This window comes from Zingiber officinale, chromosome 8B (assembly GCF_018446385.1).
Source record: "Zingiber officinale cultivar Zhangliang chromosome 8B, Zo_v1.1, whole genome shotgun sequence".
Lineage (NCBI taxonomy): Eukaryota > Viridiplantae > Streptophyta > Magnoliopsida > Zingiberales > Zingiberaceae > Zingiber > Zingiber officinale.
In genome coordinates, this window is record NC_056001.1 from 67,376,511 (window position 1) to 67,402,854 (window position 26,344).

Consider the following 26,344-nt stretch of genomic DNA (forward strand, 5'->3'; position numbering starts at 1 on the left):
GAGTGAATCAAGGTTAAGAGTTTCTTCCTAATGAAAGTCTCATACCTTTCATTGAAACCCTTAATTTCCCCCTTGATACTAAAGAGAATAATCAACTTAGTGATAATCCCATATCACTCATCTTGACGAGTAAAAACTCCCCCTAAAAGTCAACTCCTGCTTGACCAATAGGTAAAACTCCCCCTAAAGGTCAACTCCCCCTTAACCATTGCACCAACAATGTCTTGGAGAGTTTCAATCCTTTAGAAATCTAAAACACAACTTCCACAGCTGAAATTTCAGACAATCAGTCGAAAATCAGCATTTTGGCAAGCTCAGAACTCCTCTGGATCGGTCACCAGACCGATCAGACTTCCCTGGATCGGTCCAGTGACCGATCCAGACCTCCCTGGACCGATCAGCATCCCTTCTGATCGGTCCACAAAGCTCTGATAGGAATTTCTGATTTTTCTCCCGAAATTCAGAAACCTCTAAAAAATCACAGAAAATTCCAAAAATTATAAAATTTTGAAGATACATTCCTCATAACATATATTATCATGGAAAAATAGTTTTCTATGAAAATAACTTCCATTTTCAAATCTTGATACAAAGTTCGAAAAACTTTGAAATAACTCAAGGTTAATCCATCTTTGTATCAATTTGCTCAATGATGAATGCTATCACTAGAAAAGCTTCATCAAGGTTTTTCAAATCAATTTTGAAATGATTTTAAACCATTCAATTTAGGACCACAATCTTAGGGCTAAATGTACATGACTTGTACACAAGCTTTCCCTATGATCCTCAATTTAGAATTAGGCTCATCTAGGTACAAGAGCTATGCACCTTGATCCTAACTCATAATCCTAATATCTCACACACGTCTAAGGTGTATCAAACACATCCAAGTCAATTTTGATGTGAGATATGGGTTTAGGTCATCTTAAGCTAAGTTCTCATGCATTTTCTAGACAACAATTTGATTTCCATATCAAATTGAGTTTTTATCCTTAAATCAATTTAATTGATCATAAATGCAAGAGATGATGACATGGCATAAAATAATATCATAAGTGGAAACATGTGCCAATGTCATGATGTCATGGCATAAATTATGAAACTTAAATAAGGCATGACATATAACTAATCTAAGCATTATCATGACATTTCAAATGATGGTAAATTAGATATGATGTCATGACATGGCATATGACAAACAATGTATGGCAAATAACATATAAAGGTATAGAAAATACCTAATTCTAGCTTTAGTTGCCATTTTTGATAGTTTTGATCATTTTACCATAAATTCTATATTCCTAAGTGTAATAGACCTAAAATCATATACTAAAGACTTTTAGATCACTATGTGTCAATTAGATTGATCTTAGTAAACTCCTCAAATGTGGTTGACACATCCTAATCACCTTAGGAATAGTTTTTAATTTCATTTTCAAGACTTGGTTATACCTTGAAACTTCCTAAAATACCACCTTTTGCCATGAGTAGGTTAACTACCTATCCAATTAAGGTTGGCACACCCTAACCCATCTAGCGTGATGGAATCACGCTCCTAGGAACCCAAAACCTATTTGAGCTCATTGGTTTCACTAAATATTCACTAGGGATGACTTCCCTAGCAACCCTCATAATGACCCTCCTAGGCTTTAAAGCCTTGGTCATTTGGGACTCATCAAGATCAACTCTAGGGGTGACTCCCCTTGTGACATTGGTGATGGTCTTCCTAGCCCTAGATCTTGTTCCATAATCGAATGGAACATTATGGTAAGTGGTCTTGACCACTTGAGACTTAGATTTGTGACTCAAACCTCTCATGTCCTTGGGCTTTTGCTTTTGACCCTTAGACCCTAGAGTTGACTTCTCCAAATTCTTAAGAGTCTTTTCTAAAGTATCAAGTCTTGACCTCAAGACTTGATTTTCCTTCTCTAATACCTCAAGCTTTAATTTTCCATTTTCCTTTGAGGTATTCCTAGGCATATGTCTAGTTGTTTTGGGATTCCTACCTAGGTTTTCCTTAACCTTAGATGAGTTAATTCTAGGGTTGACATTTCTAGTATCATCCTTACCTAGACTAACATGTTTGGCACCTAAGCACATGTATTGGTTTCTATGGTTATCATGCTTATCATCATTGGCAATTGCAATAAAGCTACTAGCATGTTTCTTATTAGAATTGTAATAATGTGCCTTAAAAGATACCTTAGGGTTTGCCTTAGCTCCCCCCATGGATGTGCTTGGTCTCTTGTCCTTGTGAGGTTGCCTCCCCCTCGGACATTGGCTCCTATAATGTCCCCTTTGCTTGCATTGGAAGCACACCACGTGCTCCTTGCCCTTGCGTATCGGGACTCCGGCTTCCTTGACTTTTGGTGCCGGTGGAGTCTTCCTAATCCTCTTTGGATATTTACTCTTGTAATGCCCATATTCCCTACACTCAAAGCACATTATATGTAATTTACTTGAAATTAAGTTGCTTGAGTTACCTAGGGTTGAGGATGAACATAAACTCTCTTCTTCATCCCTTCCGGAGGTAGAGGCTTCTTCTTCTTGCTCCAATCTTGAAGAATAACTCTTCTCCTCTTCTTCCTTAGATGTTGAGTAGCCCTCAACTTCTAATTCCATACCTCCATGATGTGAGCTACTTGGCTCACTTGACTCCTCTTCATGACTTGAATTGGAGCTCTCCTCATGGAACTTAGCTAAGTTGTTCCACAACTCCTTGGCATCGTTGTATCCACCTATCTTACACAATATATCATTAGGTAATGAAAATTCAAAGATTTTCGTTACCTCGTCGTTGATTATGGATTGGTGGATTTGTTCCTTCGTCCACTTCTTCTTCTCGAGAGGTTCTCCTCCTTTATCCATCGGAGGAATAAAACCAACTTGTACACAATTCTAATTTTCTAGGTTAGTCATAAGAAAATACTTCATTCTTACCTTCCAATACGCGAAGTCGTCGCGATCGTAGAAGGGTGGAATCGTGATGTCTTCTCCAAGTTGATCCATTCTCTAGCTTGTGCTCCCCCGGGTGTTAATCCGACGAAGAGCAACCTCGCTCTGATACCACTTGTTAGGATCTTCGGATAGCGGCTAGAGAGGGGGGGTGTGAATAGCCGACCTCAAATTATCGTTTCTTCCTACAATTTAGGTTAGCACAGCGGAAATACAATGTAGAAACGAAAGTGGAGAAGATCAAACCTCAAACACAATGATGTAACGAGGTTCGGAGATGATACTCCTACTCCTCGGCGTGTCCGTAAGGTGGACGAAGCCTATCAATTCGTCGGTGGATGAGACCCCGGAAAACCGGCTAACAACAACTCCTTCTGGGTGGAGAAACCTCGCCACAAACTCTTTTGCAACAGCAATAAAGGAGTACAAGATAGAGCAAGAAAACAAGAAGAATATGAATGTAACAACACTTTGCTTGCCTTCTTGTCGACTAGAGTTCGATGAAGCAACAACTTCATGATGCCAGCAGCAACTGATCAGCAAACCAGCCGAGGGAAGCTCACACGAAGCTTCAAAAACACAGAGCTCAGCAAAGCTCAAATCACAGTCTCGTGAGAGAGAAGAAGAATTTCCTTCGTCTACTGTAGAGGTCTTATATCCTGCACCTGCGAAGAAGACAAAGAAGACACAGAATCTAGCCGTTGTGTCTCAACGGCTGAGGCTGACCGATCGGGCTCCAACTGATCGGTGCAGGGACTCTGATCGATGCGTGGACCGATCAGGCCTAAGCGATCGGTCCCGGACCGATCCCCAACTCTGTGAGAGTTGGTTCGGCTGATCGGTGCATGGACCGATCGGGCTATAAATGGATCGGTCCACCGATCCCCTACCTCTCTGCCTCGATCGTTTCTGATCGGTGCGGTGACCGATCGAGATAACTACGATGAGCCTTTGTTTGGTTCTTGATCGGTCACCGGACCGATCGAGCCAAGTATCGATCGGCTGACCGATCCAATGCCCATGTGGTTTAGAGCTTCCCATCCCTAAATCCTAAGGCCTTCTGGTCTTGAGAACGAGCTACCGAGCCCTCGAGCTACGGAGACCGACTCACAGGCCCTCTCCGACTTCCTCATCCGGTCGAGGAGCTCCGGGCCCTCTCGACCTGAGTCAGAACGAGCTACAGGGCCCTCTCCAACTCATGCGGTCCGGAGGCAGGCTCCAGGCCCTCTCGGCCTAGTCAGGAGAGCTACCGAGCACTCTCCGGGCTTGTCGGTCCAGAGCAGGCTCCCGAGCCCTCTCGACCTAGTCAGGAGAGCGAGCTCGAGCCCTCTCCGACTTCGTCGGTCGGAGCAGAGCTCCAGGCCCTCTCGACCTAGTCAGGGAGCAGAGCTCACAGGCCCTCTCCGACTTCGTCCGGTCTAGAAAACGAGCTCCCGAGCCCTCTCTGACCTAGTCCGGAGAACGAGCTACCAAGCCCTCTCCGACTCCATCCAGTTCAGAGAACGAGCTACCGAGCCCTCTCTGACTTTCTATGCCAAGCTTCCATACTTGGACTTTTCCCCGTGCCAAGCTCCCTGCTTGGTCTTTTCCCGTGCCAAGCTTCCTGCTTGGACTTTTCCGTGCCAAGTCTCCATACTTGGACTTTTCCGTGTGCCAAGCTCCCTGCTTGGATTTTTCTGCGCCAAGCTCCATACTTGGACTTTTCCCGTGCCAAGTCTCCATACTTGGACTTTACCGAATCAAGTCAACTCAAGTCGGGTCAACCAGGTCAACCTTGACCAAAGGTTGCACCCACAATCTCCCAAGTTTGTATTCTTGTCAAACATCAAGATACAACTTTTCTATTCTCGTCAAACATCAAAATACAACTCAAGTCAGGTCAACTCGAGTCGGGTCAACCAGGTCAACCTTGACCTAAGATTGCACCAACAATTACAACACTGGGCCAAGTCCGATTCGGACTCGACCAGGGTCAGGTCTAGCCCCCACAGGTTGGCGCAATGATACTTGCATTGGTGCTTGATCCAATAGGTCTTAGGGTCAATTTCCAATAAGTATAAAATGTCTCGTTAGATACCTCACCTTACATGCAAAAGGTCGCCACGTTAGGGTAAAATGTCCCTCATGATTTACCTACTTATAACTTATCGTGGGGCCGACAAAACTGCTCTGTTTAGGTTGAGCGATATCACATTTTACTCCAACAATGATAAATACTAGTTAACATTAGTAAATATTATATTATAGTAGTTATAAATCATAATTGATATTTTTTTTCTGATCAACACAATCGACATTATGTTATAGAAGTTACGGTCTCGTAACTACTATAACTATATAGTTGTAATGGATATAAAATCGTAACTGTTATAATTATGTAAATAACTAATTACTATAATTATATAGCAGCTATAAGTTCATGACAGTTAAATACTACTACCTCCTCCGTGTTAGTCCTGGGATAGGTTGGCAGAGGTACTGGGGACGAACGTATTCGTCTTTTACCACCATGACAATTAAATACTACAAGTAAAACTAAGTTCTAACGACACACATTTAATTTTTATCCAATAGATTTTTTTATTCATGGCTAAATTTTCCAGGGGATGCCCAACATGAAATAATGAGAATTAAATTGCATTTGCAACTTGAACTTGAAAGATATGTATATCAACCAACCACCCACAATTTATATCCATTCATTGTTTTGGTGGCACTCCAATGCCCCAAATTCTCACCTTCCATCTTCCAAAACTATAGCTTGGTAAACGGTTACCGTCGAGTCAAAGAAACAATGCCAATTCGGTATCAAATCTTACTACTCTTTTCTCTTTCAATTCTATCACCTACTAAATAAAGATAATGTCTCATATTATATAAATGAGGAAAATTTAGACATATAAAATTTTGAAATTATAAAAGTCTTAGATTTAAAACTAAAAACATATAATCTGTTTTTTTTTTTTTTGAGATTTTTAGATCTATTTAATTATTTCTGATTTTTTTTCCTGCCCATTGTAAAATATTTTTTTTATAAATATTTAAAAATTTCAAACCAGCCTTTAAATTTGCCTCCTCATGCTGATTTACTAGTAAAAGTGATTTATTAGTAAATGTTTTTGCTCTGATTAATAAAGCCAATAAATAATATTATGTCTCTATCCCTATAATAAAGTCGATTATATCACGTAACCATTCATACATGTAAGCATCCAACCAGAACATCCAATATTAATAATAAAAAAATAAAATATACAATAAAATGTACATAAAATATTTAATTTCTTCGGGGGTTAGAGTTTGAATTGTTCTTCAGTGAAATATTTCTATGGCGTTGTAATTGGAGCAAAAACATAGAGGGAAAAAAACAGAGGAGAAGAAGGAAATAATAAACCTTTGTGAACCGGAAACCGGAAGGACAGCTGGTGATTGGGGGAGAGGAGATAGAACCCTAATTTTCCGCTACGTGTCTGGAAATTGGCTCATGAGATCCCAAAATGCTCCCGGCGATGGCACGGTGGGAGTCACGAGCAAATTAGGGATGGGACTGTTGCTGAAGATGTTGCCGTTGAAGTTGTTGGCGAAAATTGGGCTCAGCTCGTGGAAGAAGCTAATCACGCTAGGATCGAACGCCGGCGGGGTGAAAAGTGCGGGGGAGATCGGGGGGAGCGAGGAGGGAACCGGCGACAAGATCCCGGGGAAGGAAGCAGTCCGGTCGAGGGTTGGCCCGCCCCCGATCTCCCACCGATCCGAAACCCCCGGTTGCGCCCTTGCGTCCCTCACACGCGGCGACGAGGATGCGGCGGTGGATCTCTCGAAGGAGGCGATGCGGGCAGCGGGGGAGATCGCGCCGGATGGGGGCAGAGGCGGCTGCGGCAGTGGAGGAGGATTTGCGGTTGAGGAGTTGGAGCCGGTGAGCCGCTGGACCAGGGTCATGAACTCGCTGGAATTTATGTGGATGATCTTGGGGGAGACGGTGTAGATGATGACCGGGCCGCGAGGGCGCGCCGGCGGAGGGTCGGCCGCCGGCGGATGGTGGTGGCGCGGCGGAGCGATAGGCGGCTTCCGGATTTTGTGCGAGTCTTTGCCGACCTTGAGAGGAGATGGACGGGGTCCCTGGAGCTCTCGCCGCGGGGACGGATCCATGGGTTTGGTGTCGGCTTTCGCCGCAGAGAGAGAGAGAGAGAGAGAGAGAGAGAGAGACGGGGCGAGCTGGAGACGGGAGGAGGGACGGGAGAAGGTTCGTATGCTATCATTAAATAGCGTTCAAAAGAGAAAAGAGACGAACTTTAGTCTACGGACGCTTACCAATAAATATTTAATTGTTTTATTTTATTTTTGACAATTCTTCGAACCGGTTGGGAAAACAAAAGCACCCAATTTAAAGGTCAATCAAACTACTAGTGCAAAGCTAAGCAGTCATCTTAGCGGTATCTTAAGTCTTTTTGTATCTAAGTTGATAATCATCCATATAGATATTAACTGTATTCATCCAATCCTCTCGGATGAGTCTAATGACTAACGTATGATGTATGTAAATATTTCTCTTATTTGCTAGTCATTATTCCAAAGGTTAATAGTCATTCGTGATTTACCTCCTCCGTATTGATCCTGCGACGAATTGACGAAATGTTGGACGAATATATTCATCTTTTACCCCATTAACTACATCCATTCAAGTTCCTTCAGGATAGTACACTAATTAAGTCATCCATAATTTATCTATTAATTTTAAAATGAATGAACAAAAAGACACTAGGGACACTAACGAGGCAGGTTCTAAAGAACTTGGTTAGAATAATAGAAATTGAAATTTGTAAAAGAGAAGCTAACAGTGATTAAATTGACAAATAAGATTGCACGCACGGTGAATCCTTCCACGCCGCAGAGTGCAACCTCAGCACCCGCCTCGCCTTCTCCTTGACTCCGGTGGAGCAGTTGGCCTGCAGCATCAGGCAGAGCTTCGCCACCGCCCCCACGGCCAGCATTTCCCGCACCACCCGCTCCTCCGTCGCTAAGCACCTCCCCACCGCGCACAGTATGGCCACCCCCTGCTCGTTCGCCGCCGGCGACACCCGCAGCACCCGCTTCGCCACCACCGCGATGCCCGCCGCGTGCCGCACCAGCTCTGCTCGACCCTCCGCGCACTCGCACAGTTGGCGCAGAAGCGCCAGGTTGAGCTCCGTCCTCCTCCTCCTCCTCTCGTCGCCCTCCGCCGCTGCCAGCTCTAGCTCCACCGACGCCCACACGCCGCCGGCCTCCACAATCTTCACCCGGTTCCGGCCCCACGGAGTGACGTGGGACAGGATCTTGAGCGCCGCATGGGGAGTGGAAGAGCTAGAGATCCGGCCGCCGCCGACGTCGTCGCGGATTGAGCAGAGTACGGATTGGAAGAACAGGGGACTCAATTGCTCCAGCGTTCCTCGATTCGCCGCCTCGACGATCGACTTCAAGATTAACGTGGCCGTTGATTTTACTTCGTCACATCCATGCATTAAGATTCTCACCATCGTATCGATGAGGCGGTTGCCGGCGCCGTCGACGACCGGCTTCCACTTCTCCGGCGGCACCCGGAGGACGTCAAGCGCATCGAGCGCCAAACTCACATCCTCCCCGTCTATTTTACTCGTGTCCATTAAGATCTCCGCCATTTTCGCCGGAACGCCAGCGCCCGCCATGCACCGCCTGTTGCTCTCGCTCTCCCCGGCGAGGTCGACTACCTTCCTGATCACGTCGACCCGTCGCTGCCGGACCGAGAGGTCGCGGATGAAGCCAGCGACTTCTGTCCGGTCGACGGGGGCCCTCGGCGTGGGGATGCGGTCAACGGCCTCGCCGGCGGCGGCGGACCAAGACTGGATGAGGCGGCGGAGGGTGTGGTTGGGTGTGAGTGAGGCCGCGGCATCGGGCGGGAGCTGGAGCTGCGTGACGGGGCACGTGGAGCGGCCGTCGACGAGGAGCCACCGCTCGATGCTCCGGCGGTCGTAGGTCATGCCGGTGGCGGCGGTGACGGGGTCGCGCATGATCTCGAGGGAGATCGGGCAGAGGAACAACCGGGGCACTTCGATCGAAGACGAATCATCCATCTTCTGACCCCTCAAATTTTGGTTATCGATCAGCAAGAGAATCTAATATAGATTTAACAACATTCATGATTCATGTTGACTTCATTTTCTTAATTCTAAATTTTAACATTTGAAAATTCTGACTCGAATAAGTAAATTTGACAAAATTGACTCTTTCGTGTGGACAGATAAAAGAGTTTAAATAAATACATTTGAATATTATATAATAATTAATAAGCAAGAAGGATTCAAGTCAAAGTTCAAAGTCAAAGTATGCTTTTGGTTTATAGAGATTAATTTAAGTGGCTGCCCTATCATTTTCTGCTCGTCGCGCGGTCTTCGTTCCGCTGATCAGTGTTCCCGATCGGCGCCGGCTTTGGAATTGGAATTGGAATTGGATTTGATGACGGTGTTGACATGAAGGGTTTTACGGAAGAACTCTTCGAGTAATATATATATTGTAAAAGTCAAAAGGGCATTCATCGGTCGGCATGATGTCTCTTTTCTATTTAAGTCAAGTAAATATCTTATTTAAAATAAATTATACGAAGTACAATTGATTTTAAGATTTTGATTGTAGCCGAGCTTATATAACCTATAATAGTTGATTGTTGCACTACTTAAAAAACACAAAAGTTATCTTTAACCATGAAATAATGGTTTAATAATAACTGGATTGAGTACCAATGGTTAATCCATACACATTAACGACTATATTTTATCCCATTGGTAATGCTTTGTTATTAAGGATCATATTCTTTATTTTGATTATTTCTTTGTTTCAGTCATTAATGTCATGTCTTTAACGTTTCCTCCTGTCATTTTTACAAGGCTTTTAATGAAGCGTGGAGAAAAAAAATCTGAGTAATTTGGACTCCATCTAGATTAAGATCATCTTAGTCATTGAATGTCACTAATAACGAGAAGTAGCCTAGGTTTATAGGAGGAGGAACTAATGGAAAGGTGCCAACGAACACCGACTCCTCCTCCACCGAGCCTCGTGCGCACCTCTCGTTCTCCATTGCAGACCACACAAGGACGCCATCTTCATCGTTTCCTCCGGTTGTCGGATCTCGCACAGCTAATGCCATCAGAGTTGACTCTCAAATTTAGGAGTCATCTCTTCCATTCCACAGCTTCTCCCTGTTGGTACGGGAAACATCCAACGATTGAACATGAGTTTTGATAATGACAAAGAGTTCAAAGTTAAAGTTATTTGTGGTCTAACATGTTTGAATGAGTTTGCAGGAAAGTTCTAAGTGTACTTAGACAAAAGTCCGAGTTGCAGTTAGGCAAGTGGAAAACCCTAGGAGGCAGTAACCCTAGGCGAAAAGTCTTCGCGGGTCAAGGGCTTCGGGCAAAAACCCTAGAGTCGGAGACTCTAGGTGGAAGGTCCTGGTGGTCGCGGACCTGGTGAAAATACTGGACGGGTCGTGGAACGAACGTCCAGCAGAAAGTCCTAGAGTCTCGGACACTGAGCAAAAGTCCAGTCGGTTTGGAAGACCGGTCTGGCAACAGGTAAACTCTCCTGAGTGGAGTGGGTGAGGACGCGTCCCCCAGTGAGAGAACAGTAGGCGTCGGTTCGACCTAGGATTTCCGGACTGAAATCTGAAGTCATAACCGGACAGTCCAGTGACTATCAAATTCTTACATTAATATTGTTTTATTTGTGCTAACTCTATTTTGCAGTATATGTTTTATATTTTGTACTAACGTATCTTACAGGGAGTGAAAAAGAACTAAAAGTCCGGATGAACAGTGTCTGAGGCATCCTCCATGGAGTTTGGAGGTGTCTCGGGTGCCTTGGCCGAAGCAGCGCAGAAAGCAGGCCGAGGGCGCCTTCCATGGAGCTGGAGGCGCCCTGGACGCTGGGTGGAGGGCGCCCTCAGGCGGATAAGCTGCGAACAGTGCAGAGCTCATCCACACGCGAGTGACCCGGGGCTTAAGGGCGTCCTCCATGCAGTTGGAGGCACCCTCAACAGGCTACTTAAGCCTGGTTCGAGCAGCAGCTTGGACAGAACAAAAAATTGCAATCTTCCTTCCGTGCTCTGCTTACAGAACGATCTGACAAAGATATAACAAGACTCCGATGACCAGAAGCTTCAAGTTACTATTTTCGTTGTCGGTATAATTTTTATTACTATTTTAATATTGTACTTCAAATTGTAAAGAATTTCTGAACTTATAGTGATTGTCCACCAAAAGCGATCAACGATTGCGGGCCTTGGAGTAGGAGTCGCCACAGGTTCTGAACCAAGTAAATCTTGGTGTTTGCATTGTTTCTTTTATTTTCGCTACGCATTTACTCGATAGTGTTAAAAATGAAAGTGAAAGTCATGAGTACTATTCACCCCCTAGCGCTTTTGATCCGACAATTGGTATCAAACCGGGATCACTTCGAATTGGTGAAACCACCATTCAAGCAATTTTTCGTGGTGATTTTCAATTTTACGAAGTCAATCGAAATCGATAAAATTGCCGCTTTCCAATTGCTTTATCGATCGAGCTTTTTCTCATTTCTCGAAGTCAGTGCATCCACTGCTCGAGTTTATTTTTTTTTCTTCTTTATCCTGCACTAATAATCCAAGACCAAGTCTTGGAATAAGTTTACTTGTTTTTTTTTTGTGTACAAGATTTTTTCTGCTGCAATGGCCCATTAAGAAGGCTATATTACAGCTCGTCCGCCGCTCTTCTCAAGCGAAGACTTCGGCTATTGGAAGAGTCGAATGGAGTCCTACCTCCAAACCCTGTTCGAAATGTGGATGATCATCAAAATCGGCATCTCACTCCCACTCGACGGTACGGAAAAATCCGTATTATGCGAGAATTGGGACGCAAGTATAATAAAGAAGGTCGAGGCCAACGCCAAAGCAACTCGTACTCTTCTATGTGGTCTAACAAAGGAAGAACTAAATCGAGTTGGTCCATTCTCAAGTGCAAAAGAACTATGGGAGAACTTGATCGAGCTACACGAGAGCACCTCCGATACGAAAGTAAGTAAGCATGATCTAATTTTAAATAAGTTATATAACATAAAAATGCAGGAAGATGAGACGGTTAGCCAACTTCACATGCGGATACAAGATCTACTGAACGGACTCCACGGGATCAGACAAAAGATGGAGAATCGAGACATGATAAGGTACGTACTAAACGTTTTTCCAAGGAATACGTTGTGGGCATCAATGGTAGACGCCTACAAAGTATCCAAGGATTTGTCGTTAATTAAATTAGATGAATTATTTTCTGAATTTGAATTGCATGAACAGACTAATGCACGTCCGGCTGAGAAAGGTGTTGCGTTGATTGTAGGTACAAGCAAGGCAAAGGAGGCTAGAAAGAAGCATCAGATTGAACCCGAGTCCGAAGATGAACTGGACTCAGAAGATGACGACGACGAGATAGCAGCTGAACTCGTCAACCTAGTACGTAGACTCTACAAAAAGAAGAAGGGATTCACAAAGAAGGACATCAAAAAGGTGATTTAGTCCAAGAAGGCACAATCAAGCCAAAAGTGAAGTTCGAGGTAACATGCTACGGCTACAATCAAAAGGGACACGTCAAAGCTAACTTTCCAAGCCAAAAGGAAGTGAAGAAACAAAAGAAGAAGAAAGCACTGCAAGCAACGTGAGATCTTTTTCAGAAGATTCTGACGAAGAGCTCGAACAGACGAGCTTCCTTGCACTTACGGCCCGGGAACAAGTCGACGAATGAGAAACCGAGAGCGAATCAGAAGCTGAGTCCGAGAGAAGTGACGAATCTGTATCCATTTCCAAAGGCTCTATCCCCACTGGAAGAAATTCACTACATAATTTAGTTAATTATCTAATGTGCAAGTTAACTAAATCCAATGTTTAGGTCAAATCACTTCAAAAGGAGGTAACATCCCTTAAAAAAGTGACTAACCCTAGCTCCTTGACTGACCTCGTTCAGATTGGAACCTCAACTCAAGTCCAAAAGCTTGAGGAAGAGAATTCTAGCCTGAAAAATCAAGTCAAGGAACTAAAAGACACGTTGGAACGGTTCACTTTGGGTTCCAAGAATCTTGATTGATTCTTGAAAAACATAGAGTTGTTTATAACTAATCCAGAATTAGTTTTAAGGCTAAACAAAAATACAAGTCTTATTTATCCCTTTTAATTAGAGCAATTAGAAAAATAGTCCAAGCATAGGTCCCCAAGTCAAACTTAGTTAATCAAGTTGGACTTGGATAATATTATGTCCCCAAGGATCAAGCCCACTACCTTGATAGACCTTATCAAGGCTATGATCCAGGGGGAGCTAATAGAAAAACCATTTTTATAAATAGAATTGTTTGATGCTTGTCTTATTGCTTTTATTATAAATGCTTAGATTAGGCTAGATAAGGACCTAGACGTGATTTACACTTGACTAGTTAGACTTAGGGGTTTCAAAAGGAAAATTAAATATCCAATTTCTTGGAAAGACTTTGTCTAGAAGTGGTGGATGATCCCATACCCAAGAAGGCTTAGTGCCTAGCCACAACTTGGAAGCCAATCTTTGAAATGAATATTTAATTAACTAATTAAAAAATCTGAGTCAAACTCAAATGTAAATTAATCCTTAGATGATAACATAAAATCAAAGATTAAATTAAATATCTCACAAAAACCTATAAGGTTCCCTGATTGATGACTTAGAAAAGGGTGAGATGGACTTAGGTAAAATTTAGACCTAACCTAATTACTTAACCAATTAATTAACTTAACCTAATTAATTTAATTAATTAACCTAATCAATTTAATTAGTTAACCTAGTTAATTAATAAAGTTAATTTAATAATCAATTAATTAATTAAAATAATTAATAACTCTTAAAACAAATTAATTTAATTTCAAATTTAACTTAATCAAATCAACACAAACTTAAACTTAACTCAATTAAATCTAAAACTAAAATTAAAACTTAAAATTTAACTTAACTAATTTAATTTCAAATTTAACTTATTCAAATCAACACAAACTTAAACTTAACAAAATTAAATCTAACTTAAAATTAAACCAACTTAAAATTAAACTTAAACTTAATTAAAAACCTAAAACTTAATTTAAAAATAAAAAAAATATAATAATAATAGTAATAATAATAATAATAATAATAATAATAATAATAATAGGGCGCATCCCGAAGGCGCCTCCAAATGAAAGGAGGCGCCCTCGGGAGCCACGGGAATATTCCCACCAAAAGGTATGGAGGGCACCTCCCACTGATATAAGGCGCCCGTCATAACGCATTGAGGGTGCCCTCAACACCGATTTTTCCAGCGAACGGAGACTTCTGTCCACGTGTTTTTTTCACGAATCAAGTCACGCCGAGGCGCCCTTTCAACCCGATTTTCTCCTCTTCTTTACTGCAGCCATGCAGTTAATCACGACTTGTGTGCTCAGTTTTATAACAATCTAAATAGAGTAGATGATCTGACTTACTCCACCAGAGTTGGTGGAAAGGATTTTCAATTTTCTCCCACCCTCTTATGCACTAGTCTAGGACTTAGGCCATTCACATATTCATTTCTATGTTACCCTAGTAGGGACCTGCCTTTTGGTGAGCCCTACTCCCATATTACCTTAGATACTATCTATATGTATCTTTTGTGACTGACTTCAGGTCGCTTTCTCTTAGGGTCCAGGATTATATCATGTATCGGGTCCTGACTTCTTGTATTTTGCCGATGGCATCTCAGAACGTTCCAACGATGCGACCTTCTCACTCCTTTTTGTATGCCCTCTGTCAGCGTTTGGATATAGATATAGCATTACATATATTTCATAACATTATACATGCATCCGGTCTTGTCATTAGACTCGAGGTCCATATGCCCTATTGTTGTGTCTTGACATATATGTTTTCGACCTGATAGATAGACACGACCCAGGGGAGGGTTACTTCCCTTAGTCCTTATGATGAGTTCAGTTAGTGTCAGTTAGCCCTAGTGCATATAGACATTATCGCTGAGGGGATCCTAGCCTAGAGAGGTGGGTCGCAGCTAGCTGTTCCAGCAGAAGATGAGTTTTATGTCCCAGCCGAGGGAGAGGAGTGATTAGAGCTTACGGAGGTAGAGATCTTTGGGCATCCTCCTTATTTGGCATAGCCCTCGACCTCGACACAACCCTCGACCTCGACCAAGCCCTCCACTTCACTGTCCGTCGAGGATCGACTTACTCATCTCTAGGAGTCCTCTGCGCAGTTACAGTGATCAGTCTCGGATGGTTTCAGCACACTCTGGGGGGAGATGACTACTCTTCGGGATGATTTTGACTACCAGACTTGAGCAGATCCTTCAAACTCTGCAGGCCCCTGAGCGACCACTACCACCACCTGCTAACAATGATCAGACTATATACATTTCTATGCATTGTATATAATTGACATGCTATCTATAGACAGTATGTTTTGGTTTGTTTGATGAACATGCTTTTTAGACAAGGATTTTTTTTATCTTTTGCTTTCAAGTATTTTAATTTCTAGGAAAAATATTTTCAAAATTCTAATTTTGTTAGTTTTCAAAATTTGAACTTAGCCTAGGTACTTACCCCCTAGAAAGCATGTACCCCTAGATCTCAGCCAGAGCATCTCACAAGCACACCAGGTTCACCTTGCTTGTGTATGAAAAACACTTAGAATAGTGTGAGATACATAGGGTACTACCTAGACTTCAGAATACTTATGTCTATGCATCAATATAAATTTGGGCAATACATACCAAATTCAGATTAATTAAATTAATTTATCCATGCTTAGTCAAACTAACTGGAACACTTACTTAATTTGACTAACCAAGTGAAAGTTACTACCTCTTGGTAAAATATTTAGTAACTAACGGTTAGACATTTGTTTGAAAGTAGATATTTTGTTACTCATGCTTGGACTCTAGGACTTAAAATTTTTTTTTTCAAAAATTGATTGTCATTAATCAAGGTGGAGTAAAAGAAAGATTTTCAAATTAAGCCAAGTTCATGTTTTTAAAAGTTTTTTTTAAAAAGAAGTTTTTTTGCTTTGTTAAACTTTACTTTAAATTGTTTTTAAAACTTGATCATTTTTAAACTTGGTGTTAGAATCAAATTATTTTCAAACTTGGTGTTAACGTGAAATTATTTTTCGTGTTCAAACAAATTATTTTTAAGCTTAGTTTTTTAATCAATTTCCTTTAAAGCTTGAACTTACCTAAGTTTAAATTCCTTTAAAGCTAAGTTATTTTCAAAGTCTCTTTCAAATTGTTGCTTCTTTTTACAAAGATATATTTTTAAGTAAGAGCTACCTTTCATGGGAGCTAAAAATTTCCTATCTTTTCATATTTTTTTTTGAGTAATTTGATATATAGCAAAGGGGGAGAGGAAAGTGAAAGTTAAGTGATTAAAAGGGGCGATACAATAAATTGCAACTAAATGTTTATATTTTTGCAACTAAATGTTTAGGGTGTGTTTGGTACATGCGTTTTCCATTTTTATTTTCTGGAAAACGCGCGTTTTCTAGAAAATAGAAAATGACTTTTTGTCATTCTCTGTTTTTCTAGAAAACGCTAGCTATATTTTTAGAAAACAAGCACGAAAAATGCAAACCAAACACCATTTTTCAGAAAACGCGCATTTTTCAGAAAATGAAAATGGAAAATGCACGTACTAAACGCACCCTTATATTTTTTGCACCTACATACATACCTACATATTGTTTCACTTGTTTGCACTTGAATCTTGATTTTATGCTTGTACGCATTTACACTACTTTCATATTTGACTTAACTTTGAATTTTGTTGTCATAATAAAAAAGGGGGAGATTGTTAGTGCGGGAAGCATCTGACGATCGAACATGAGTTTTGATAATGGCAAAGGGTTCAAAGTTAAGGTTATTTGTGATCTAACATGTTTGAATGAGTTTGCAGGAAAGTCCTAAGTGCACTTAGGTAAAAGTCATAGCTGCGGTTAGACAAGTGGAAAACCTTAGGAGGCGGTAACCCTAGATCCTAGGGGGTGATAACCTTAGGCGGAAAGTCTTAGCGGGTCGAGGGCTTTGGGCAAAAATCCTAGAGTCGGGTACTTTAGGTTGAAAGTCCTGGTGGTCGCGGACTAGGTGAAAAGACTGGATGGGTCATAGAGCGAATGTCCAACAGAGAGTCCTAGAGCCTCGGGCACTGAGCAAAAGTCCAGTCGGTCTGGAGGATCGGTCTGACAACATGTAAACTCTCCTGAGTGGAGTAGGTGAGGACACGTTTCCTGGTGAGGGAACAGTAGGCGTCAGTTCAACCTAGGGTTTCTGGATGAAAATCCGAAGTCAGAACCGGATAGTCCAATGATTGTCAAATTCTTATATTAATCTTGTTTTATTTGTGCTACCTCTATTTTACAGGATATGTTTTGTATTTTGTACTAACGTATCTTGTAGGGAGTGAAAAAGAATTAAAAGCTCGGATGAACAGTGTCCGAGGCGCCCTCCATAGAGCTTGGAGGCGCCTCAAGTGCCTTGGCCGAAGCAGTGCAAGAAGCAGGACGAGGGCGCCCTCCATGGAGCTGGAGGCACCCTGGATGCTAGGTGGAGGGCTCCCTCCATGGGCTTGGAGGCGTCCTCAGGCGGATAAGCTGCGAGCAGTGCGGAGCTCATCCACACGCAGCTGACCCGGAGCTTAAGGGCTCCCTCCATTCAGTTGGAAGCACCCTCAACAAGCTACTTAAGCCTTGTTCGAGCAGCAGCTTGGATAGAACAAAAAATTACAATCTTCCTTCCTTGCTCTGCTCAAAGAATGATCCGACAAAGCTGTAACAATATTTCGACGACCAAAAGCTTCAAGTTGACTATTATCGTTGTCGGTATAATTTTTATTATTATTTTAATATTGTACTTCAAATTGTAAAGAATTTTTGAACTTATAGTTATTGTCCACCGAAAGCGATCAACGATTATTGGCCTTAAAGTAAGAGTTGTCACAAACTCCGAACCAAGTAAATCTTGATGTTTGTATTGTTTCTTTTATTTTCGCTGCGCATTTACTCGATAGTGTTAAAAACAAAAGTGAAAACCACGAGCTAGCGCTTTCGATCCTACACTCCCGATCTGGAGAGGCGTCATTATCAGAGCCCTTTTTTGATTGGAAGAGCTCTCCACCCACGAGTTACCTCCTTCAGTCATCTTCACCACCGATCATTGGATCTCATCGCTTCTTCACCATTGTTAGTCGTCCCTAGTGTAAGCACTCGAATCTGAGGTTCTCCACTAGTCCCTCTCATCAAGCTTTCAGATTCGGGAGACATCATCTCCTCTGGTCGTAGATTTCTCCCAATCTGGAGAGGTGCTACAGCTGGTTTCATCAATCCACACCCTCTTTGTCAGCATATCTATTGCCAAAGAACCTTCATTTGGCCATCCCACAACTTCTTTGTCACCAGCATAGCTCAACCCACTCCATTTGAATCACACTCGCATTCCCTCTTTGATTAGCTCTCATCTGTTGCTCTTTTTCCCACAACTAGATAGTAGCCATCTCTCTGTTCAGGCCTTCCAAGCTCCTCAGATCAATTCCACTATCATACTAAGGTGTTTATCCTCCTTGGTGATTGAATTTTCTTGCAAGAATTCATTTAATAAGCTAGGTCCGTAGTCAATTTCAGTTTCTGGCTAAGTTTGGATTTTTGGTGTAACAAACCCTGTGTTATTTTGTCTCATATAGATCTCTACCTTGATTTTGAATCATAATTTGGGTGCTTTCAGTGTCTATTGCCATTACATTGTCTTATTCACCATTTTGGGATCTAAATTTCTATATTATTTGTTTAATCATACATTTTTCTTTAAAATGTTTAGGGATTAAAATTTGGTTATGCATTAATTATGAATAACATATGATGTAGGTATATGGCCTTCTAAGTCGAGAAGGTAGCAGTATTTGTTAGGTAGCTACTTCCCATCCTAGGAGGAGTATCTGTGAGAGATGTGGCTAGTGTTTTGGAAGTTGCATGCAATGTTTGGTTAATTGTATTCATGACGAGCCAATTGTCATCAAGGGAGACCTTATTAGTAAATCTCTCTCAATTCTTTGTTGTATTATTTTATATTGGTGTAATCTTCTTTGGATCAAGGTTGACAAAGTTAACTAAGTTCGGATTGACTTTTGGGTCTCGATATTTTGACAATATGTGTAAATAAGAAGTCAAATAGATCAAAGTTAATCGGAGATTTGACTGACAACATCTTAACTGAAAGTTAGGCAAACGAGAAGTCATAACCGAAGATTAAGCAAACCTAGTTGAAAACTATGTTAAGTCCAAGGTGGGTTAGCTGGAAACTAAACACTTGACACAAGTGAAGTGCTAGTGGGACTAAGAAAACTTAGTTGGGAACTAGGTTAAGTTCAAGGTGGGTTAGCTGAGAGCCAAACAATTGACACAAGTGAAGTCTTAGTGGGGCAAGACAACCTAGTTGGGAACTAGGTTAAGCTCAAGGTGGGTTGGTCGGGAGCTAAACACTTGACATAAGGGAAGCCCTAGTGGAACTAGACAAACCTAGTTGGGAACTAGGTTAAGTCCAAGGTAGGTTGATTGGGAGCTAAACACTGGGCATAAGTGAAGTCCTAGTAGAACTAGACAAACCTAATTGGGAACTAGGTTAAGTCTAAGGTGGATTAGTTGGGAGCTAAACACTTAGCATGAGAGAAATCCTAGTTATGAACTAGGCATGGAAAGTCTAGGTTGATCAAGGATTAACTGGACACTTGGTAAAGAAGTCCCGGGAGGTCAAGATTGACTATATGATATGCAATGGGAAGTCTCAACAAGTCATGGAAGGCTTCAGGTTAAGCAAAGGAACCCTAAAACCAGGTTTAGGGGATTAGGGTCGGGCTATCAATTAGGTAATCGATTGGTCCAAAGCCAATCGATCAGGTCGATTGGGAGCTTTCCTCGTGAAATAGAAGGGTTATGGATCGATTGAGTAATTGATCAAGGGCTTGGTAAATTCATTAGGTAATAGATTAAGAGGATTTTTTTCAAAAAAATAGAAGTTTGGTAAATCAATTAGGTAGTCAATTCAACCTAAAATGAAACAATTAGGTAATTGATTGGGAGAAATCGTGAATGAATAGTAGCTTCCCAGATCAATTGGGAAGGAGATTCTTCACGAACAGAAGCTTCTTAAACTATTAGAAACTGTTAAATTGATTCTTGCATGGCTTAATTGATTGGAACAAATGGAAAAGAGTTGTTGTGAGATTTGGATGGCTGGATTCAATCTGATCTGATATGGTAATTGATTGGGAGCAAGGCCAATCGATTGAGAATCCTAAATCAGCGTGATATAAAGGGATTTCGCGAAGGATTGAAACCAACTCTTCTCCGCTAGTCCTTGAGACATTGAGGTGTTGGAGCAATCCCAATGGTTCGTGGGACCATGTGTTTTGGTGTTTGGGCAAAGGGTTTAAGTTAGGTTTACCCTTGTTATTTGATATGTGTACTTGAGTTGTGCAGGACTGCAGGTGACACATGTGACTCAGGTTGACGGCTTCGGGTCCGGTGAAGGATGGGGCATCCAAGGGACCATGGACAAGGCAGCAAGGACAATGGCCGAGGGAAGTGACTTCGAGGCATACGCGAAGGATGGCATTGGAGACAAGCCGCGGGCTTGGATGCATCCGAGGGACGAGAGCCAAAGGAAGTAGGCTTGAAGGCAAGAGGTCAAGGCTGCAAAGAAGAGTCAAATGAGTCGTGAGGGTACGAGTGCATGAGAGATTGTACTCGGAGTAAAATCCTAGTTTTAGGGTTTTACTGTAGCGGTACTGTAGCAGTTACTGTAGCGTACTGTAGCAGTTACTGTAGCGTACTGTAGCAACCGACTGGTGTATGGACCAGTCGACTGATGCACTGTAGCAAATAGCCGTTGAGAGAGCCGTTGGGCTGGCATCAGTCGACTGGTGCAAGGACCAGTCGACTGGTAACGGGCAAATCAGGTTCTGATTTGTTCCAAGCTCTATAAGAAGGAGCTTGGTATGGTCGGCCAAGGCGACGAAATTAGACTTGGTTAAAGCCTAATTAGTAGTCACCAAAGTGCTCAAGGTTCCCTTGTGTCCAAGTGTTGTTGGTGAGTGTTGTGGTGAGGTTTCTCCACCCACAAGGAGGTTGAGCTAGCCGGAGTTTGCCGGGGACTAATCCACCGACGGATTGAGGGATCGTCCACCTTACGAACACGCCGTGGAGTAGGAGCAAGTTATCTCCGAACCACGTAAATGAACGTGTTAGCGGTTTGCATTTCCATTCTTGTATTTAGTGTTTAGCTTTCTATTTGTGTTTGTTTGTATTCCGCTGCGCTAACATCATAGGAAGCAACGATTTGGGGGTGCCGTCTATCCAACCCCCTTCAAGCCGGCCACCGATCCTCCAACAATTGGTATCAGAGCGAGGACGCTCTCCATCGGACTAACCGCCGAGAAGAGCAACGCATAAGAAGATGGCCGGGTTGATTGTCCCTCCAAAGTTTGAAGGAGGAAGCCTTGGGGACATCACATTTTGGATGATGAAGATGCAAGTCTTCTTCGACACGGATTGGGATACAATGATGGTGATCAAGTACCCGTTCGAAGTCCCAAGAGACAAGAAGGGAAAAAGACTCCGACCACGACATTGGAAGGAAGAGCAAACCACACGATCGGAGGCAAATTCAAAGGTAATATCTATATTGATTGATATTTTGCCTAATCATGTGATAAATGGTGTAGGTGAGTATAAGAATGCCCACGAGTTGTGGAGCAAGGTGAAGATGGTTCTACAAGAAGAACATAAACCTACACAAGAGGAAGAAGAACCCATTGAGATGGGTCTAGTTGCTCAAGTTGAAGAGGAGCAAAGGGAAGTTGAGCCATGCTCAACATCCGAGGAGGAGAAGGAGGATGAAGTAGCATCAACATCCTCAAGGGTTGAAGAAGAGTCCAAGACAAGTGAAGAAGAGGTCTTGGAGGTCAACCTAGTGAGCACCTCCATCGAAGTGAAGTCAAAGAACAACATAATTTGTTTCGGTTGCAAGGAGAAGGGACACTACAAGAGTAGATGTCCTATGGGTAAGAAAGAGGTATCTCCTAAACTCAATTCAATCTCTTTAGAATCTAATTTGAGTTGTAGGAAGAAGAAGGAGAAGAAGCACATTAGATGCTTCACGTGTGGAGAACTTGGACACTACCACACAAGATGCTCGAGGAAGGGAGAGTTCAAGAAGTTGGAGCATCTAAAGAAGTGGGAGAAGAAGAAGAGGAGCTCAAGTCAAGGGGGAGCTTCAAGGGTAAGGGAGGTATACCCTAATTTGAAGTATAATTCAAATTCAAATTCTCATTCCTCCTTGCATGCTAAGAAAAATAATATTAATCATTATGTAGCAATGAAAAATTTTGGATTTAAATATCATGATAGGAATAGGGTTAATGTAGATCAAAACCCTAGGAAACCCATGCATGATAAACCTAGAAATGGTAAACCTAAGGAGAACCAAGGCATTAATCCCAAGAAGGGGAGGCATATGCCTAGGAAGGCTAGGTCTTGGAATGTCTATGGTGGACATGTTGATTCTAGGTTTAGGAACTTAGAAAGGGAGAATCAAGCTTTGAAGGCAAAGCTTGATGGTTTAGAGAAATTCCTTAAGAGATTCACTATTGGATCTAAGGAATTAAGTATGGTGTTGGGGAGTCAAAAATCCAAAAATGATAGATCGGGTTTGGGATACCGATCTAGTGTCTCCAAGGCCAAAAGGAGACCATGTGCTAGGGTGGCACATGATAAGGGCAAGGGAGAGTCATCTAAAGCCAATGAGAAGAAATACGCTAGGGTTGCATATGATTATGGCAAGGATGATGTGTCCAAGGTCAAGAAGATAAGGAGATCTTCTAAGGGACATCTTTGTGGTTTGGTCACAATAGATGAGTCACCTAGGGAGGTGACTAAGGTAAAGAGCTCTAGGGGGAGCTCCAAGAGTCAATTTGGGACCCATGGCCAATGAATCTCAGGTGGGTTCTACTTGGGGGTCTAGAGGAGCCATGGAGTGTGCCAAGTGGTTTAGAGACGGACTTGAGTCTCAAACCTAGGGAATTGGCACACATGGTTTGTGTTTCATGCAAGAAATATGACAATTGGGGTCATATTGCATGATAATTGGTTTTGGATGTATAGATGCCATACAAACCAATGCTAGGGATGCATTGTGGGTTGGTATGGGCAAATACATCAAAAGGAAGCCAAAACTAGGACTTTAGGTCAAGGTTCAATTGAACCATTTAGCTAGTTTTAGATTTTGTGTCAATCTTGGGATTGGTGATAGATAAATTTTGTAATATATTTTTCCCAAGTAGACAAGGGTACAATAGAGCTCTCCACAAATTTTGGGAATTTTTGGAGGTCTAGGAAATTTCTGGTGCATTTCTGAAGTTGGCCTGAAAAGGCTGATTTCTGCAGAATTAAGGTACCAGTCGACTGGTGCAGATACCAGTCGACTGGTAACAGTATTTTTGAGCACATAATGTCTATGTAAGCTCATTTTGACGAGGGAAGTCGACTGGTACCGACACCAGTCGACTGGTAACAGTAGATTTTGACCACAGAATGGTTCTGTAAGGTTCTGTCGAAGGGGGCAGTCGACTGATACCAGTCTGAAACTGTTTTCAGCATTGATTTGTGACCATGTCAACTCACTTAGATGTATGAGATCCAAGGGGGATTAATACATGAGTTTATGGTCAGTTTGGATGAGAAATTTTCAACAATTGGGATATTGTTGGAGAACTTTTTGGATGTTAGGCAAAGGGGGAGAATTAAGGTTTAGTTGGGAAAACCTTTAGTGCCTTTGCGTAGGGGGAGCCTTGGGATAGGTTCTTAAAAAGCCCTGTGATAAAATCCTACCTCAATGGGGAGTGTAGGTGTAGGGGGAGCCTTGTGATAGGTTCCAATGCATGTTTGCATTTTGATTCGGCAGTTGCCAAGTGTGTAGCCTTGGCAATGTAAGTTCATTCGGCGGAGTAAGTCCAAGTGTGTAGCCTTGGCATCGTAAGTCCATTGTATTAGCATGTTTATTTGCTATTTGTTTTCCCTAACTTAAACGTATTGCCAAACACCAAAAAGGGGGAGATTGTTGGAGCAATCCCAATGGTTCGTGGGACCATGTGTTTTGGTGTTTGGGCAAAGGGTTTAAGTTAGGTTTACCCTTGTTATTTGATATGTGTACTTGAGTTGTGCAGGACTGCAGGTGACACATGTGACTCAGGTTGACGGCTTCGGGTCCGGTGAAGGATGGGGCATCCGAGGGACCATGGACAAGGCAGCAAGGACAATGGCCGAGGGAAGTGACTTCGAGGCATACGCGAAGGATGGCATTGGAGACAAGCCGCGGGCTTGGATGCATCCGAGGGACGAGAGCCAAAGGAAGTAGGCTTGAAGGCAAGAGGTCAAGGCTGCAAAGAAGAGTCAAATGAGTCGTGAAGGTACGAGTGCATGAGAGATTGTACTCGGAGTAAAATCCTAGTTTTAGGGTTTTACTGTAGCGGTACTGTAGCAGTTACTGTAGCGCACTGTAGCAGTTACTGTAGCGTACTGTAGCAGTCGACTGTAGCCGTTGAGGAGCCGTTGGGCTGGCATCAGTCGACTGGTGCAAGGACCAGTCGACTGGTAACGGGCAAATCAGGTTCTGATTTGTTCCAAGCTCTATAAGAAGGAGCTTGGTATGGTCGGCCAAGGCGACGAAATTAGACTTGGTTAAAGCCTAATTAGTAGTCACCAAAGTGCTCAAGGTTCCCTTGTGTCCAAGTGTTGTTGGTGAGTGTTGTGGTGAGGTTTCTCCACCCACAAGGAGGTTGAGCTAGCCGGAGTTTGCCGGGGACTAATCCACCGACAGATTGAGGGATCGTCCACCTTACGGACACGCCGTAGAGTAGGAGCAAGTTATCTCCGAACCACGTAAACGAACGTGTTAGCGGTTTGCATTTCCATTCTTGTATTTAGTGTTTAGCTTTCTATTTGTGTTTGTTTGTATTCCGCTGCGCTAACATCATAGGAAGCAACGATTTGGGGGTGTCGTCTATCCAACCCCCCTTCAAGCCGGCCACCGATCCTCCAACAGAAGTGTTGCTATATTTCTAACTGATCAAGAGAAATTTCCAAGTAACAAAATATCAAGCTAAGCAAAATCTCATTGTAAAGTATTTACTTTCATTTTTTTCTTGTATTCTTGTTGTATTTCTCGTGTTTGAGATTGTACAAGGATTCTTCATCTCCGGATTATTTCTGAGAAGGAGTGTGTTCATAGTGGAGCAGTGTGCACTATGTGGATCTTTAGATTAGTCACCCCAAGGAGATGGAGACCGAGTAAATTGGAGGTATTAGCTGTTAGTGCGGGAAGCATCCGACGATCGAACCTGTGTTTTGATTATGTCAAAGGGTCCAAAGTTAAGTTGTCTTTTTATCTAGCAAAGTTCATTGAGCTTGCAGGAAAGTCCTAAGTTGTCTTAGACAAAAGTCCTAGTGGATTTTAGACAGGTGGAAAACCCTAGGGGTGGTAACCCTAGGTGGTGGAAAGTCCTAGCTGCGATTAGGTAGGTGGAAAACCCTAGGGGGTGGTAACCCTAGGTCCTAGGGGGTGGTAACCCTAGGCTGAGGAAAACCTTAGGGGGTGGTAACCCTAGGCAGAAAGTCCAGTCGGTCTAGAGGACCGATCTGGCAACAGGTAAACTCTCCTGAGAGGAGTAGGTGAGGATGCGTTCCCCTAGAGGGAACAGTAGTCGTCAGTTCGACCTAGGATTTCTAGAGGAAATCTGAAGTCAGAATCGGACAATCTGAAGGCTGTCAAAGCTTTTTATTACATATTATCTGCTATGTGCTAACTCTATTTTGCAGGAGATTAACATTTTATGCAGGGTTAAACTTGACCTTGATCGGTCGACCGAACCTCAGTATTGCAAACCGAGTTCAATTAAGGGATCGGTCGACTAGACATGGGGATCGGTCGTTCGAACCGAGGATAAGTCGTGACCTGATCGAGCTAGGTGGATCGAATCAGATAGACCAGCAAGGTCAGCAGGATCGGTCAACCGAACGAAGACTTATCCAGACCGCGGAAGCATGTGGACGAGAAGTTGGGCAGGTTCAGAGGGTTCAATCGACCGAACACCTGGATCGGTCGACCAATCATAGTCGAGTCAAAGACTGATCCCGAGATCAGTGGATCTGGATCAGGTCTACCTCGGTTATAAAAGGAGAGTCGACCAGTAGCTTCGAGTAACAACAATTGCCGAGATCAAGAACGCTTCAACAACGCTCAACTGTTGCTCCGACAATCGAAGACTTACTCATCCTTA

The 26,344-nt window shown here is 42.7% G+C and overlaps 2 protein-coding genes across 2 annotated transcripts; both read right to left on the minus strand.

Moving 5' to 3' along the window:
- Window positions 1-6,160: 6,160 nt before the first annotated feature.
- On the minus strand, window positions 6,161-7,207 carry LOC122015856 (protein MKS1-like). The gene has a single exon (XM_042572920.1). It carries the CDS (start codon window positions 7,099-7,101, stop codon window positions 6,418-6,420), a length of 684 nt encoding a protein of 227 aa, XP_042428854.1. The 5' UTR covers window positions 7,102-7,207; the 3' UTR covers window positions 6,161-6,417.
- Window positions 7,208-7,765: 558 nt separating this feature from the next.
- Window positions 7,766-9,040, minus strand: LOC122017498 (E3 ubiquitin-protein ligase PUB23-like). Its single transcript, XM_042575127.1, has one exon. It carries the CDS (start codon window positions 9,036-9,038, stop codon window positions 7,794-7,796), a length of 1,245 nt encoding a protein of 414 aa, XP_042431061.1. The 5' UTR covers window positions 9,039-9,040; the 3' UTR covers window positions 7,766-7,793.
- Window positions 9,041-26,344: the final 17,304 nt, after the last annotated feature.

What these genes read in the sequence shown, in the direction of transcription:
- LOC122017498 (XM_042575127.1), bottom strand. Translation starts at nt 9,038, where the DNA reads ATGGATGATTCGTCTTCGATCGAAGTGCCCCGGTTGTTCCTCTGCCCG.
- LOC122015856 (XM_042572920.1), bottom strand. Translation starts at nt 7,101, where the DNA reads ATGGATCCGTCCCCGCGGCGAGAGCTCCAGGGACCCCGTCCATCTCCT.